This window comes from Lepisosteus oculatus, chromosome 5 (genome assembly GCF_040954835.1).
Source record: "Lepisosteus oculatus isolate fLepOcu1 chromosome 5, fLepOcu1.hap2, whole genome shotgun sequence".
In the NCBI taxonomy this organism is placed as follows: Eukaryota; Metazoa; Chordata; class Actinopteri; order Semionotiformes; family Lepisosteidae; genus Lepisosteus; species Lepisosteus oculatus.
Genome location: NC_090700.1, coordinates 5,203,449 through 5,217,001, shown reverse-complemented (window position 1 = coordinate 5,217,001; position 13,553 = coordinate 5,203,449). Strand labels below are relative to the sequence as shown.

General features: G+C 52.1%; 1 protein-coding gene across 1 annotated transcript; it reads left to right on the top strand.

Annotated features, from left to right (window-relative positions):
- Positions 1-98: 98 nt before the first annotated feature.
- Positions 99-12,516, top strand: amer2 (APC membrane recruitment protein 2). The gene has a single exon (XM_069189942.1). The coding sequence runs from the start codon at positions 4,044-4,046 to the stop codon at positions 6,159-6,161; it is 2,118 nt and encodes a 705-aa protein (XP_069046043.1). The 5' UTR covers positions 99-4,043; the 3' UTR covers positions 6,162-12,516.
- The last annotated feature ends 1,037 nt before the right edge of the window (positions 12,517-13,553 follow it).

Sequence of the window (13,553 nt, the reverse complement as noted above, 5' to 3'; positions counted from 1 at the left end):
TTTTCGCGTGTGTCTGTGTTCTCTCCAGCACGCTGCAGGGCTCTCACTGAGGCATGTCCAGTCCCTGTGGCGTGTGAGCACAAAGCTGCCTGCGAGTCTTCACGGGTCCGCTCAGCAGTGGACGGACTCCAGAAAAACAGGGCTTTAATGAGAGCTGGTGTGTAGGTGCTTCTAAACTCTTGTCTGCCTAGATGTTGGTCATCTTTAGAAAACTGTTTTCAGACTCATGGGGGACTGTACTGGGCTCACAGGGACAGCAATGTGTGGGGCACCAACCTGTATCGCTTTCCCATGAGCACTCCGCCCACATGGGGACGTCCCAGGATGCACCATGCTTTTATTATGCTAATCAAGAACATAATGACTGAAAGAAAAACGCAGTTGGGATCATGCTGCTTTCCTTTCCCCGCCTGTCTGAGAGTTTTCAGGTGCTGTGTGTCAAGTCAAAGACATTAAATAGCATTGGAGACGTAATGATGAACTGACTGTAAAGACGTGGTCATCTGCCTCTCGCAGTTATCCTGGCTTATCTCCAGGAGGTGGTCAGGGTGTGTCCAGTCTGGGTCTGTGACACTTGTGTGATCCGCTCTGATCCACCACCATCACAAGTTTCTGTCCCAAGATGGAGGCTCCTTCCTTGTCATATAATTAAAACTCCTTTTCAGTTGAAAGACGCAAATTAATTTCAGGATTGACTCATAGGTCAAAGGTTTGTTGTAATCCTGGAAAAAAAAACACTGATTACAGTAGCAATACTTGTGTGTGAACTTTCTTAAGGCTTTTGAGCTTTGCTGGGCTTTATGGGTACGTTTAGGGGCATGTCTGCATCTGGCCCTTCCCACAAACTAGTGGTGGGAATCGATGAGAATCCAGGATCCAGCCTGTTTCTGTCCCAAGACTCTGTGTGTGACGTAAATTAGGAGAGTGACATCTGTCGTGAAAGATTAGGGCTCTGTACTAATCCTGGCTCCAGCATCGCAGGGCACTCTTGGGGCAGCAGCAGAGGAGTGACAGACAGAACCCGATTATAAAGAAGAAGCATCTTCCCACAGTGCAGCTGAGCATGCCTAATTTTAAGTGGAGCGAAAAGAAATGTATATTATCCCCCTACTGGGCGCGTGCACCCAGTAAGCCTTTCTTGAGGAGTCTGGATGACTCACTATGTTTTGCAATGATTACTGCTTTGCCTGCGATATTAGCAGACATCGCCTCTAATTCAGGTCCTGCCTAATTCTAACCAAGCTCAAACCATCCATTAAGCAAACAAAGGCGGAGCAGTTGATAATCCCTGCGCATCTTCATTTCTGTTTACCCCCCACTGCCCCCGTCTAATCCTCCTGGATCAGCGCCATTTCCACTACCCGTTAGCTAGGGGGGCTGCAGGGCTCCGACAGATGGATTTAGCTCACGCCCAGGTGGACGGAGTCTAGGTAGGTAATTACAACCATTGATTTAACAGGTCGTTAAGGTCGTGGCAGACACAACTCCAAATGGCTCCAGAGACCGCTCTGAAACTCGGATACCTCCCAGGGGGCAAGAAATTGCCCCCCGGAGGCGTATGAGATGTGAGTGTGCGACTCGAGACAGCAGTGCGTCACTCTGGTGACTGTGGGGCTGCAGCGTGTTTTATAGAGGCAGTAAGTAATGCTTCACAGGAGAGGGGGTTGTGCTGTATTAGATCATTAGATCACACACCTTCAGTGCTCAGCAGTGCTCAGATATGACAGGGTGAAACGGGTGACATATCAAGAGAGTGGTACTAAAGGCCCAGAGGCCCACTTATCAGTTACATACAATCCGTCTACTCTCCTCTGGTTTTCCCCTTAGGTATTCTGAGGGTTTAAGGAATGCTGCATAAGGCCGCTGACCATATTTTTGTTTGTTACCCTATTTGGACAGAAAGGAATCTGTATTTAGGAATTTAAGTTTTCGAGGTGATCTTCACAAGCTGGATTCGAGTCTGTGACCCCAAAATGTGAAAAAGTAACAGATCTCAACACGAGTTAAGTAATCCAAGACGAGGTATTAATATGCAACCGGAATCGGGATGTACACGGTCCTGAAATTCTTCATTTGGGTGCTGTGCAGAACCCAGAAGAAGTGCTAGTAACTGTATCTGACAACAGCAGCGATCCTGCCCAGCAGTGGAATCATCATGTGAGAGTCTAGTACTTTCGTTTTGCAAATCCGTTCTTAATTTCCTCCAACAGTTCGACGATGTGTCCTTCCGAACGCCTTTGATTAATTTCGCTGTGCTTTAAGATGACAGAGTTACGAGACGGGACATGCTTGACCTAGTTTGATAAGAGCTTGCCATCACTGTAGATCGACACAGCAGGCGCTGTTCCACTAATTCAAGGGGCCTGATTGCAGACTTTTCTGAGGAGAATCCGAAAGCGTGGTGCCTGCCTTCTACAATATTAAAAAGTCCTAGGCCTGACATTTCCCTGTTCAGACTGTATCCATTGTGCAGCCGTGAGCAAATATAACCACGGCTGTCTGGATTTTGATATGGGATGCCCTGCTGGATGCCAAAAACAATTGAGTATCTCGCACATTATTCTGTGCTATCAAAGCACCACTTCCCAGCCTGAATACGGACATTGTTAGATAGCAGTGAGGTGGAAAAAGGCTGCTTGACTGGACAGCCAAGGACCTCGACACAAAGAAGAGGATGCAGCCATTTCATTGGACCTGGTTTCAGAGGGCTCTTTGTGTCTCCCGTGAGCTCAGAAAGGCCCAAAGCAGTCTTTCCCAGGAGACCGGCCCATGACTTAAATTATACTTGCGGACATCAAGGTCTATAGAGGAACCTAAGGGACAAACCTCGCAGGTCTTGAAGCACTAAATTACTAAACTCCTCTCCTTTAGTTTGCCTGGTATTCTGAAAGGACACAGGAAGTTTGGTGTTATTAAAGAAACAGACTGAACCCCACAAGCTGCAGTAATTCAAAGTGGCTCCGCCTAGGTTCATAGTGCAGTGATGTCTCTCTGAGTCTCCGTAGTCCTGCAGATTTTAGGGAGCCCACTTTCCTACATTCCAAAACCCACTTGCGTCCGTCTGTGCCAGAGCGGTCACAGACAAAAGGGAAGATCACTGTGGGTGTGGGCAGCAGTGGGAGCTTCCTCCTGAGACGCAAGGAGACCGTGCTGGTGAGACATGGGGACTGGAGTGAATTCAGAAACAAAAACTGCACCAAGCCGCAGGCCCATTAGGAAAGCCTTTGACATGTACATTGTGTCTGATAAGTACTTTACTTAGCATATGAAATACAAAATCCGAAATGAAATGCAAAAATTGAAAAGCACAGGGCTGCACAGAAACAGCCCGCCTGAAGGGCTGTGGAGGCAGGGTGGCGTTGTGTGGACAGCCATTACAGAACAGGCTCTCGGTCCTGTTCGCACGCTGGCAGCTCAGTGGCGCGCTTCTGGCAGCAGGGAGAACATGGCGCACGTTGCAGAAACACGAGTGGCTCATGGGAGAAGCGCGACGCCTTCATCCTGAGTGGAGGAGAGGAACGTGCAGTTGTGGCCTGACAGAACCCACGCCGGGGAGGCTCCCTGCAGTGCACTGTAGAGCAAAGCCAGTGTGAACAGATGAATCAGTCATTGCCTGTCACCCCTGGCGTCCTGCCTTGCATCTCGGTCTCACCTGTTGCAGACCCTGAAGGCGAAGACTGCTATTGCTAACAACCCTGATTTCAGATTCCCTATACATCCCTGTCTGGGAACAGACAATGCATTCTGTCCAGGAAAATACCGAGGTGCGCTTCCATCTGCCAGTTCATCTGCGCTGTCACCAGGATGGCAATCGGGGGGGGGGAAATACCGAAAGAGAAGAAAGGAAGAGGGGTCCAGCACATGGCGATGGATGGCGCCCGCTCTGCACTCGACGGGCGTAAAACAAAATAGCTTGGAAAAACCAGGAATAAAAGCCTCCATCCTTCCCCGGGCTGCGGCGGCTCGGGTTGATTTAGGATGGTGACAGGCACTGGCTCCGCTCCGCTGCTGACGAAAGCCTCCCCTCCCCTCCCCCAGTTGCCATGGAGACGAGCAGGAGCAGCAGGAAGAGAGCGAGCGCAGGAGCAGAGCAGCAGCAGCAGCAGCAGCCAACACACACGGCAGACATGGACCCGCATTGTGAGTGCAGCGAGCCGCCGCCGCCGGCCGAGCCGCAGCCGGCGGGGAAGATCAACAAGGCGGCCTTCAAGCTGTTCGGGAAGAGGAGGGCAGGCAGCGCGGTGCCCAGCATCTTCGGGGTGAAGAGCAAGGGGGAGGGCAAGGGCCCGGGGAAGACGGGGCTCGTCAGGAGCAGGACGCACGACGGGCTAGCCGAGGCGGTGCTGGAAGGGGGCAGGAAGGAGGCGTCCTCCAGCAGCGAGCAGATGAGCGCGGCGCTCCCCGGGAGGACCGAGGCCGGCCCTGCCCCGGCCGCGGGCGGCTCCGTCTCCAAGTCCCTGAGCTTCTTCTCCCTGCTGAGGAAGAGCGGGAGGGCGGAGGGCAGCCGGGGGGAGAACGGGGAGCACAGGGCTGGCAGCAGACAAAGGAGAGGGCTGAGGGGGCTCTTCAGCAGCATGCGCTGGCACAGGAAGGACAAGCAGCCCAGAGAGGAGAGGGAGGGGGCGCGGGAGGCCGAGCCCGAGGCCCCGCGGTCCGGCGGCTCGGAGCTCGCGGAGGAGCCCGGCCAGAGAGCACCCTGCTCCGAGCCCCCGCCCCCCGCCCGCGAGCCTGCCGAGGAGCCGGCAGCGGCGGCCGCCGACCAGCCCCCGGCTGCAGGGGATTGTGGGAGCCCGCTCCCGGCGCTCCGTGACGGGGAGACCCGGCACGAGGAGGAGGTAGCCGAGGCCGGCAGGAGCCCGGAGCCGGAGCCCGAGCCGGAGCCCGAGCCGGGGGTCCCGACGGCGGCCAGCCCCGCACGGGCCTGGGAGGACAGTGCCGCTGCGGAGCCGCGCGAGGAGCCTGCGCCGACCGAGCCGAGACCGAGCGGCCCCGACGCCGCCCCTCGTGCCACAGCCCCAGCCATGACCGTCACCCCTCCGGAGCCCTCCGCCCCCCAGCCGCCCTCCGAGCCCTCGATCGACCGCCTCTGCTCCCTGTTCGCCGATGTCACCTCGCTCAAGAGCTTCGACTCGCTGACCGGCTGCGGGGACATCATCGCCGAGCCGGAGGAGGAGGGCGGCAGCGGGGGAAGCAATGGGACAGGAAGTAGCAGTGGTGGAGGGGCGGGAGCAGGAGGAGGAGGAGGAGGGGGCCCTGGGGACAAGGGTCCTCCTGCCCCCGTGAGGATCAGGGCGGCCCCCAAGAAGGCGCAGGGCGGGGGCGTGGTGGCGTACCAGGGGGGCGGGGAGGAGATGGCCAGCCCCGACGAGGTGGACGAGGCTGACCTGCGGGAGTTCTGGGACCTGCTGCCCCAGGCCGCCGAGCCGCCCAGCGCCGAGCCGCCCCGCGCAGAGCCCCCTGTGCCGCCCCAGCCCCGGCCCCCGCCCCCTCCCCCGCCCCCGCGCAGGGCCGAACCCGCCAGGCAGGAGAAGGGGGGCACGCCTCCCGTCAAGGCCCTGGGACTCAGCAAGATCCCGGTGAGCGGCGGCGGCGGCGGCGGCAGGGCGGGGAAGACGCACAAGGAGGCGCCGGAGAGCCGGGACAAGGAAGCCCAGGACGGCGTCCCCAACAGCGACGAGGGCTACTGGGACTCCACCACGCCAGGGCCCGAGGAGGAGGGCGGGGGCGGTGGCGGCGGCGGCGGCGGCTTCCTGGCCAGGGGGAGCCTGCTGAGGGACAGCTGCAGCGGCGACGCGCTGTTCGACCTGTACGTGGACCCCGACGAGCCCCCCGCGGGCGCCGCGTCGGACGAGGAGGTGTCGGCCGTGTCCGCGCGCCAGCCCGAGCTCACGCCCCCTTCCCAGAGCACCTTCCGCTCGCTGAAGGGCAGCACCAGCCTGCCCAGGGACTCCCGGATACCCGTCAGCGTCAGGCAGGTGCCCTCGCACTCCGCCAGCCAGGGGGCGCTGGTGCCCAACCACACACCCGCGGGGCACCACCCCCCCGCCAGGACGGAGCCGCCCCGCACCAAGATCCCCGTGTCCAGGGTGCCTGTGAAGAAAAGCAGCAATAAGACTCTGAGCAGCAGGATCCCCTCCCACCTGGACCACTGCAGGAAGTAGAGCTCAGGTGAGTCCCTCGTTTCTGGCTTCTGCCTCTGGGATCCCAGAAGGAAGAAGTCATGACAGGCAGGTCTGAGCTTTATCCCAAATTTCCATTTTGATATGAAAAAAAAGGACACTTTTGTTTCACTGGTTTCACCGTCTTGGAAGATTAACAAGAAGACTCTTGCTATTTTTTTGTTGGTTTTTTAATTTTAATATATATAAATATAAAAATATGACCAGGGAAACATAAATATGTTTCACCTGCAGTCTGTCTATCAGGAAAATAAAAACTGACTCCCTTATGCCTTTTTCACAATGCAAAACAATAAAACAGCAGGGGGGGGGGGGAGGACGAAATGTGCCAAGATCCCTCTAAGACGTTGCAAAAAAACAAACCCTCAAGCACAACACCACTCCGGGAAGAAACTGCGGAATAAGGAGACCATAGCAGCCACAGCCTCTCTTCTGTTGCAGAAATGGAGTGGTGTGCATCTTGTGCCGACTGCACCATCGATACACACGGCACTGAGGGATTATCTAACCAGCGGCAGTTTCGTAAGGCTGAACATAAAGGTTTACATTCTGATCAATATTGTACGTTTCACCGAGCATCTCTGGGGTGCCTGCTGCTACCCCACTAACAGAGGAAGAGTTTTGCTTTGGACTCACAAAGTGGAAATCCTAACCACAGCTCGCAGCGAGGGTTAGACAGCCGAAGGACTCCAAAATCCATCGTCCGCCTGACACGATCAACCACAGATTTCATGACCAAGATCAGGGAAACGCTGTCGAAATACAGACAGGCTTGTACAGTACAATAATGCCTCCCAATGTGAATCTGATTTTTTTCTAAGACACTTTTTAATCTTTTATTATGTGTTTTCCTTTATAATCTCTATTTCTCAGCGGAAAGCTTCCTGTTTGCTCCTCTTGTAAGGGACACTGAGGGAGCTCACCTTTCAAATCTGGAGGCTGACACCCCAGGGACGGGAGGGGTTCTGGTACAATATCACTGTACCACTGGTACAATATCACTGAATGTATGTAGCAGATAGCATGTCATCGTAAATCCTTTATGTTTTTGATGGGCCACCAGGATCATTTTGTATTCTTCAAGTCAAATCATTTAGAGTATTTCATCTGTTCTTTATATGCTGTGATGTACGATGGTAAGGCAGTTTTAAAAATGTTTGGTGTGGGGAGCGCTCAGGCTCAGCTCTTTTCAGTTCACTTTACGCTGCACATCTCACAAAAGCGAAGATGTTTTGGTGTAGCCTTTAGTGGATATTTTCCCGGTTCCTCATGTGTAGAAAGATTCTAGATTGGTCACTACAAAAGTAGTTCATTGTGCATCTTCTCAATTTGACAAGTCGATGAGATCATTGGATCCATTAGCTACTAATTACCAAATGGGCTAGATGGGCCAAAATGGCCTCCTCTCGTTTGTAACTGTCTCTCTGTACAGCAGACCTTTGATATAAACACCCTTTTGCTGTCCAATGTGTTTGTGCTCGGCAGTATTCTCTCTCGCTAGTCACCAGATGTTTTCTTCAGTTACGCAGGGTGTATATAGGGCTTGTTTCTGCTGTGAATGGTGACAGTGCGGTCAGTTATTGTGAATTTGCTGTCTACTGGGAGGTCTGTTGTCATGTGGCTCATCCAGCTGCTGACCGCCAAATGCAAGTTGGCTTTGTTTTTGTGGACGTCACGTCAGAGCTGCCCAAGGCACGATGAACAGCATCTTCTTATGTAAAAGCTATTGCATAACCGCTATGTAGGACAGGGAATAGCTTTTGGAGGTAAATAACAGGCATGGCAGCAGAGAAGAGCTATGTGCTGCACTGTGGGCATGTTTGCGTGAAAAGGCTAGGTAAACTTGTCCTTTGGGGATCAGGTAGCTTAACTTTCCTAATAGGTAGGAGGCTTGCTTTACACAGATCAGGGCTGCCTCACCAAGAGCTGGCTCTGCTGATGCACATGCGTGAGTCAGACAGCTTGTACTATCAGCAGGCTGCCAGATAACTTCACACCCAGTGGATCTTGGGTTGAAGACAATGTTTAGGCATTTGAAGCACACTGTATGCTTTCCAGAGGCCAAGAACAGGAATAAAATAATTATGCTCTGGTTTGCTTAAAGTGGGTAGCGTGAAATTCACTCATATTTTGGAGCTGTTTTGTTATTTTTTAGAGGCAGTGTTTGTAAAGGTTCGCAGCACTATGGGGCTGACAGCGGACGAAACGCTTCCAAAGTCACAGTCAGGGGTGGGGAGACTAGCCCCCCGTTTCGTCCGGGAGGAGCTGCAGTGACAGACGTCCTGGTCCTGGCTCAGCAGTGTCTGCTTAAGGAGCCCCTCTGTACCCCACTGTGCCCCACTGTGACCCTGAAATACCGGCCCGGGCAGCACGCAGCTGTGCCACGGGAGGCGGGGCACTTTGTTTCAGGCACACTGTGATCCTCTGTTTGCAATTAACCTGGGAGCATAATTGAACTGCAGCAATTAACAGCAAGAGCCTCGGCACAGGAATTTATGGGATGAGGGGGCACGCTTGGTAACAAATGAGCTTTTGTTCAGGCGAATGGCAACAGATAGTGCTTTAAACAGCCTAGACTTCTACTACTATAGTCCTGCGTACTATTCAGTGTGAACTCCGCCCACAGCTGGTGAATGGGCTCATTTTTAAGGGAACCTATAGCATATTTTTGTATGTGCTAGTAGTTTATGATGTTTATCCCATGCTCTGCTGTGATTTTCCATAGCTTGTGTCATGCCTTGACATACCCCTCGGTTTCTTGTCATGAATTTATCTATGAATTGTCTGCACTGAGCTACACTTTCTCTGCTTAGGAGTTTACTTGGGCTGCGCTGCCTCACGGCTCTCTGTGAGAATGTAGCAGCTGTGGTCCTGCATCTGGTGGCAAGAGGAAGGTCATGGTCACTGCCACTGCTGTCCTCTGTCTGCCTATCCAGGAATCACGTTAGTACCTACCATGGCCGTTTGGTCAGGTGGTGCAGTGGTTGAACAGACAGAGGTGTGTGCAGGGAGGCTAGGCTGTGATGCTGGCTTTCGGGCTGTGACCCGTGAGGGGACCAGGGCACAGGGCCAGGAGGTTAGTGATGCCCGCTGTGTGCCAAAACAGGGCCCTGGCTCTGTCCCTACTGCTATAACCGCAGGGGCTGCTGGGACATTGGCAACACAAAAAAATGTCTGCTCTGTTGGCAGCACAGCACTCCCACCCTAACAAAGCCCCCCAGGGTCTTGCTCTGTTGTACCCCTGGTCTGTCTGGCTCTACAAGTACTGAGAAGACCTGGGACTCACACTTGAGACTGCAAGGGTGATTACCTGGCACGGCACTGTGAGTGAGGGCATCATCTGTGGCAGCAAGGGGTATGTGAAGCAGAGGGATGGAGCCAGTGTAAGGAGAGGAAAAGGGAGAGTCTGGAGCTCAGCCGGACTGTGGGCTCTTGAGTCTTCACACCTCCGACCCTCAATAGTGCCGCAACAGGGGACTATGGGCAGTAGGTTTTTTTCGAGCAACTTAATAACGTAACCATAAAACATTGTTAATTGTCTCATTCAGTTTTCTCCAGTGTTTCTGAAAAACTCAGATAAGCCTAAAAGGTAAAGACAAAAATTTTAAAACAGGGTGGCGTTTGCAGTTTGCAGGCCTACATTTTAACTTTATGACACGGTCTGCTCAGGTAGATGATTCTGAAGACAGTACAGTATGCGCCTGACCTCTGTGCCCCCCAGAATATTAAGGCTTTGAAAAAACAAACAATGAACAATATGTGAAGATTAAGGAGATTCTAAATCCTGTTGAACGTACTGTGCTACTGCACTGTTATGAAGGAATTTTTTCAATACACCGCTTCTCCAAGACTCTGCATTGCTGCGCTGCCGAGAGAGGTCTCTCCTCTCTCTGTGCAATACAGTGCCCAGCATTTACAACCTGCTCTTGCCCAGCCTGGAGAAAACGTTGGTTTTCCAGGCCCTTCGTTTGCCTGACACTGACTGGAGTGAGGCAACTGGAGATGCTCGCTCAGATTCTGTGTCCCTAATTTTGCATGCCTCACTTCTAAAGTTGCCATGGCAACCCCAGTAGGTCACCCAATCAGATCAGTGAGCTGGGGTTTTTGCCGATGGAGGAGGGGCTCATGGCTCTGCTAGGTTTCTAAACAGGGACGGTCTTGTCAGCGTGCCAGCTGAGCATGGCAAAGACACGGACTGTCTTTGTGCTTTTTTAGTTTTCCAGGATCAGATTCAATATTAATGAAAAACCACTGAAATTGTGAAAAATCAATTTCCACAACAGACCCTCAGCCTCTCATGAATAAATGAGTCCATAAGGTCTAGAACACGGGTCTCCTTAAAAACCCTGCCCAGGTCCCAGAGAGCCCCCAACAGATCACTGACTTCTAAAGATCGGGGAGACCACGCTGTTGATGAAATAAGCAAGTAAATGCTTAACTGGTCTTTAGAAATGGGTGATGTGATGGTGGAGTTTTACAACACCTGCTGGATTGAGGCTGTGCAGCAGCAGCAGAGCTGGAAGCCTCTGGTGGAGACGCACTCTCATTTGACCAAAAACCCTGGGTCGAGACGTCATTTCACAGGAAGTGTTTTGAGATCTTTAACCAGCATCCTCCAGCAATCAAAACCGACCAGAAAAAAAAAACCTTTGAAATGTTACAGGGAATCGTTTCGAAACCCAAAGGGATCTTGCATAAACTTTCCTAAAAGTAGTAGTTTTTTCACAGATTATATTTTATTTTTTCTGTCTATTTTACACAAATTCCCAGCAGCAGATATGGTATTTATACTCTAACTTGTGGTTGCCAGGGTAGCCTTGAGCAGTACAGTATGTGTGCAGTTTCCCCATCTTTCACCAGGCATTTTCTTTGCATTGGCTCTGATTGTCGTGGCTTGTACTGAGCATCTTCTATACCTCTGATTCTTCGCTACTCTTTATGATCTCTGCTCTTTCCTGCACTTCTCTGTGCTTCTCCCACGGTGTGCCACAGTAACAGCTGTGAGGAACAGCTGGCTGTGTGGGGGTCAGGAATCCTGGGGTACGCGCTGTGTGAGGGAGCTGCAGGGATACCCCTCTCACAGCAGGCCGAGCCACGTCAAGCAGCACTGGGGGCTACGGCTCTTGAGCTTGTTTCTGGACAGTGCGTGCGTGTTGCAGTTCTTCCCCTCGGCAAGGTGACCATGGAGTTAAAACGGTTCTGCTCCATCGCCGCGTTCCGACATGGATCAGGCTGCCGTGCAGAGAGAGTCTCCCCTCTGCAGTACGTTGACTGGCGAGCGGAGACGAACCCGTTCTGCGTTTCTGGTCTGGCAGTTCTTACCAACACGTGCACGGCCACGCCTCGAGTGGCTCTGCTTCCCTTGGCGCCGATTTGCCACAGCGCTCCGTGTCTGGGCCTTTTTGACAACCCCACCCCGGAGCCAACGTCAGGGGAAAGCAGGCTCAGGCCCGTCCTGGCAGGAGAAGTGTGTCTCCTCCCATCCTCCCCCCACTGCTGCCTCGCTGGAGGACAGTGCTTCATCTACACGAGCACCCAGAGTGTGGGTGCAAGCCCAATATGTCTTCGGTAACTATACAATAATTTAAAAACAAAACGTCTGGCTGCAGAAGAATTTTTTTTTTTTAATTATATGATGTGATAAAAATATCCCAAATACCATTAATGATACCCCCATGGGACTCTCATTTCTAAGACATAGCGATCCTGGGAACACCTGGGAACGCAGGATATATTTGACACTATTAGCACTGATTCCCACAGCCATCATTTCACTGGAATGCATCCTCAGCACCAAGCGAGGCAATGCTGCAATAAGAGCAAATTACATTAACCCTGGCTGTCCGGTTCATGAAGCAGAGTCTGGCACCTCAACTGCATAGAAGGCACAGTAAACCACATGTTCGCTCACCTGCGAGGAGGCCCGGGGTTAACACCTTCAGACCTTGAATAATGGATTGACCTGTTGGGAAGGATTAATATTAGAAAACTACATTTCCTTTCAGGGCTTTTGGACTCGAGACTGTCCCCTGTACTGCCGACGAAGCCACGCTTGGTGGTTTCTGCAGGTATCGCACACCACAGGCCTTCCTGCACGGCGCTGCTGTGTTCAGGTTCAGGTTTTTGCCTCTTTTGCAACGTAGTTTTCTATTATTAATTTGGCAGGTTCCTGATTTCACTGGTGCCTGTTGTACCCTGCAGCTTGGGAGGCTCTGATCTGGGGGTCACCATGCTGCTGTGTATAAAGGGCTTGTCCTCTCGGTTGCACCTACACACTGTCTGTCCTCTGTGTTATAAGGTGTAATGAATAAAAAAAAATGTCTTTTGGTTGTTCGTATCTGTTTCCTGCTCCTTTTTTTTCCCTTACATTCTGCCTCTTGCTGAAGAGCAGTAATATCTGTTTTTACAGAAAATGCATCTTGGTTGAAACGCTCAAAACAAAGCAGGGCATGCTCCCGGTTTGCACTGTTCCACCACATCACTGCTGTCAGTCCGTTAAGTGCCAAGACCAGCCTCTCCGCACTAATAAAGACAACATTGGGTGTGTGGGTGTAGATCTCGCTCTGTGAGGCAAGGACGTCACACTTCATCTTTCCATTACAACATCCAGTTACTTTCACTGCTGAAGAGCAAGGCAAGGCAAGATCCTTCAAACCACTCTCATTACTGAGGGAATAAAAAATCAATCTCTCTCTCCTGCCTGCAGCTTGCACGCTTTCACGCAGTGCAGACAGTGAGTGAATACCGAGTTGCTCTGGACAATCAAGGAGCAGACAAAGGGCTTCCCTGGCACGGCAGTGTCTGACTACTCCGCTGTGGCTTCGTGCAGATCAGTGGAGCCAGCCAGAAGGCCACAAAACACACCTTGCTTAGAATATTGCGAGATGCAAACTACTAACAAAAAAACGATCCTATTTTTTTTCACCAAAATTCTCAGTGGAGGAAGTCTCTTAGCCCTTTTATTTTTTGAAGTGCCACTGAAAGTCACAAGTGCTTTTACATCAGGAAGTCCTTAAAAATCCTGAGGAAATGCTGCTGTTCCCACGATGCTCTTACATAGGCAATACCATTGCAGACAGTGCAAGACAGCTCTAAAACGGCTGTCATTTGCAGTGGGGAATTTATGCCAATTCAGAGTTCCTTTTTGTTTCTCCAAACACCTGTCAGCTGGACCAGGAGTCTCAAACATGCACTGCGTTGTCACCGGAGCAGCACTCCAAGTGTCATTATTAATTATTTGCTCAGGGGCTGCATGGGATTTCGTGCTGTGATGTTAGAGCTTCCCATTACACAAACAATCCGAGTAAAATACTCATCAGGCTGCCTGTAGTGAAGGTTCACTCTGTCTCCGGCATCCAGACGATTTCAGATCTC

Excerpts from the sequence above, each read along its gene's own strand:
- amer2 (XM_069189942.1), top strand. The coding sequence starts at position 4,044 with ATGGAGACGAGCAGGAGCAGCAGGAAGAGAGCGAGCGCAGGAGCAGAG.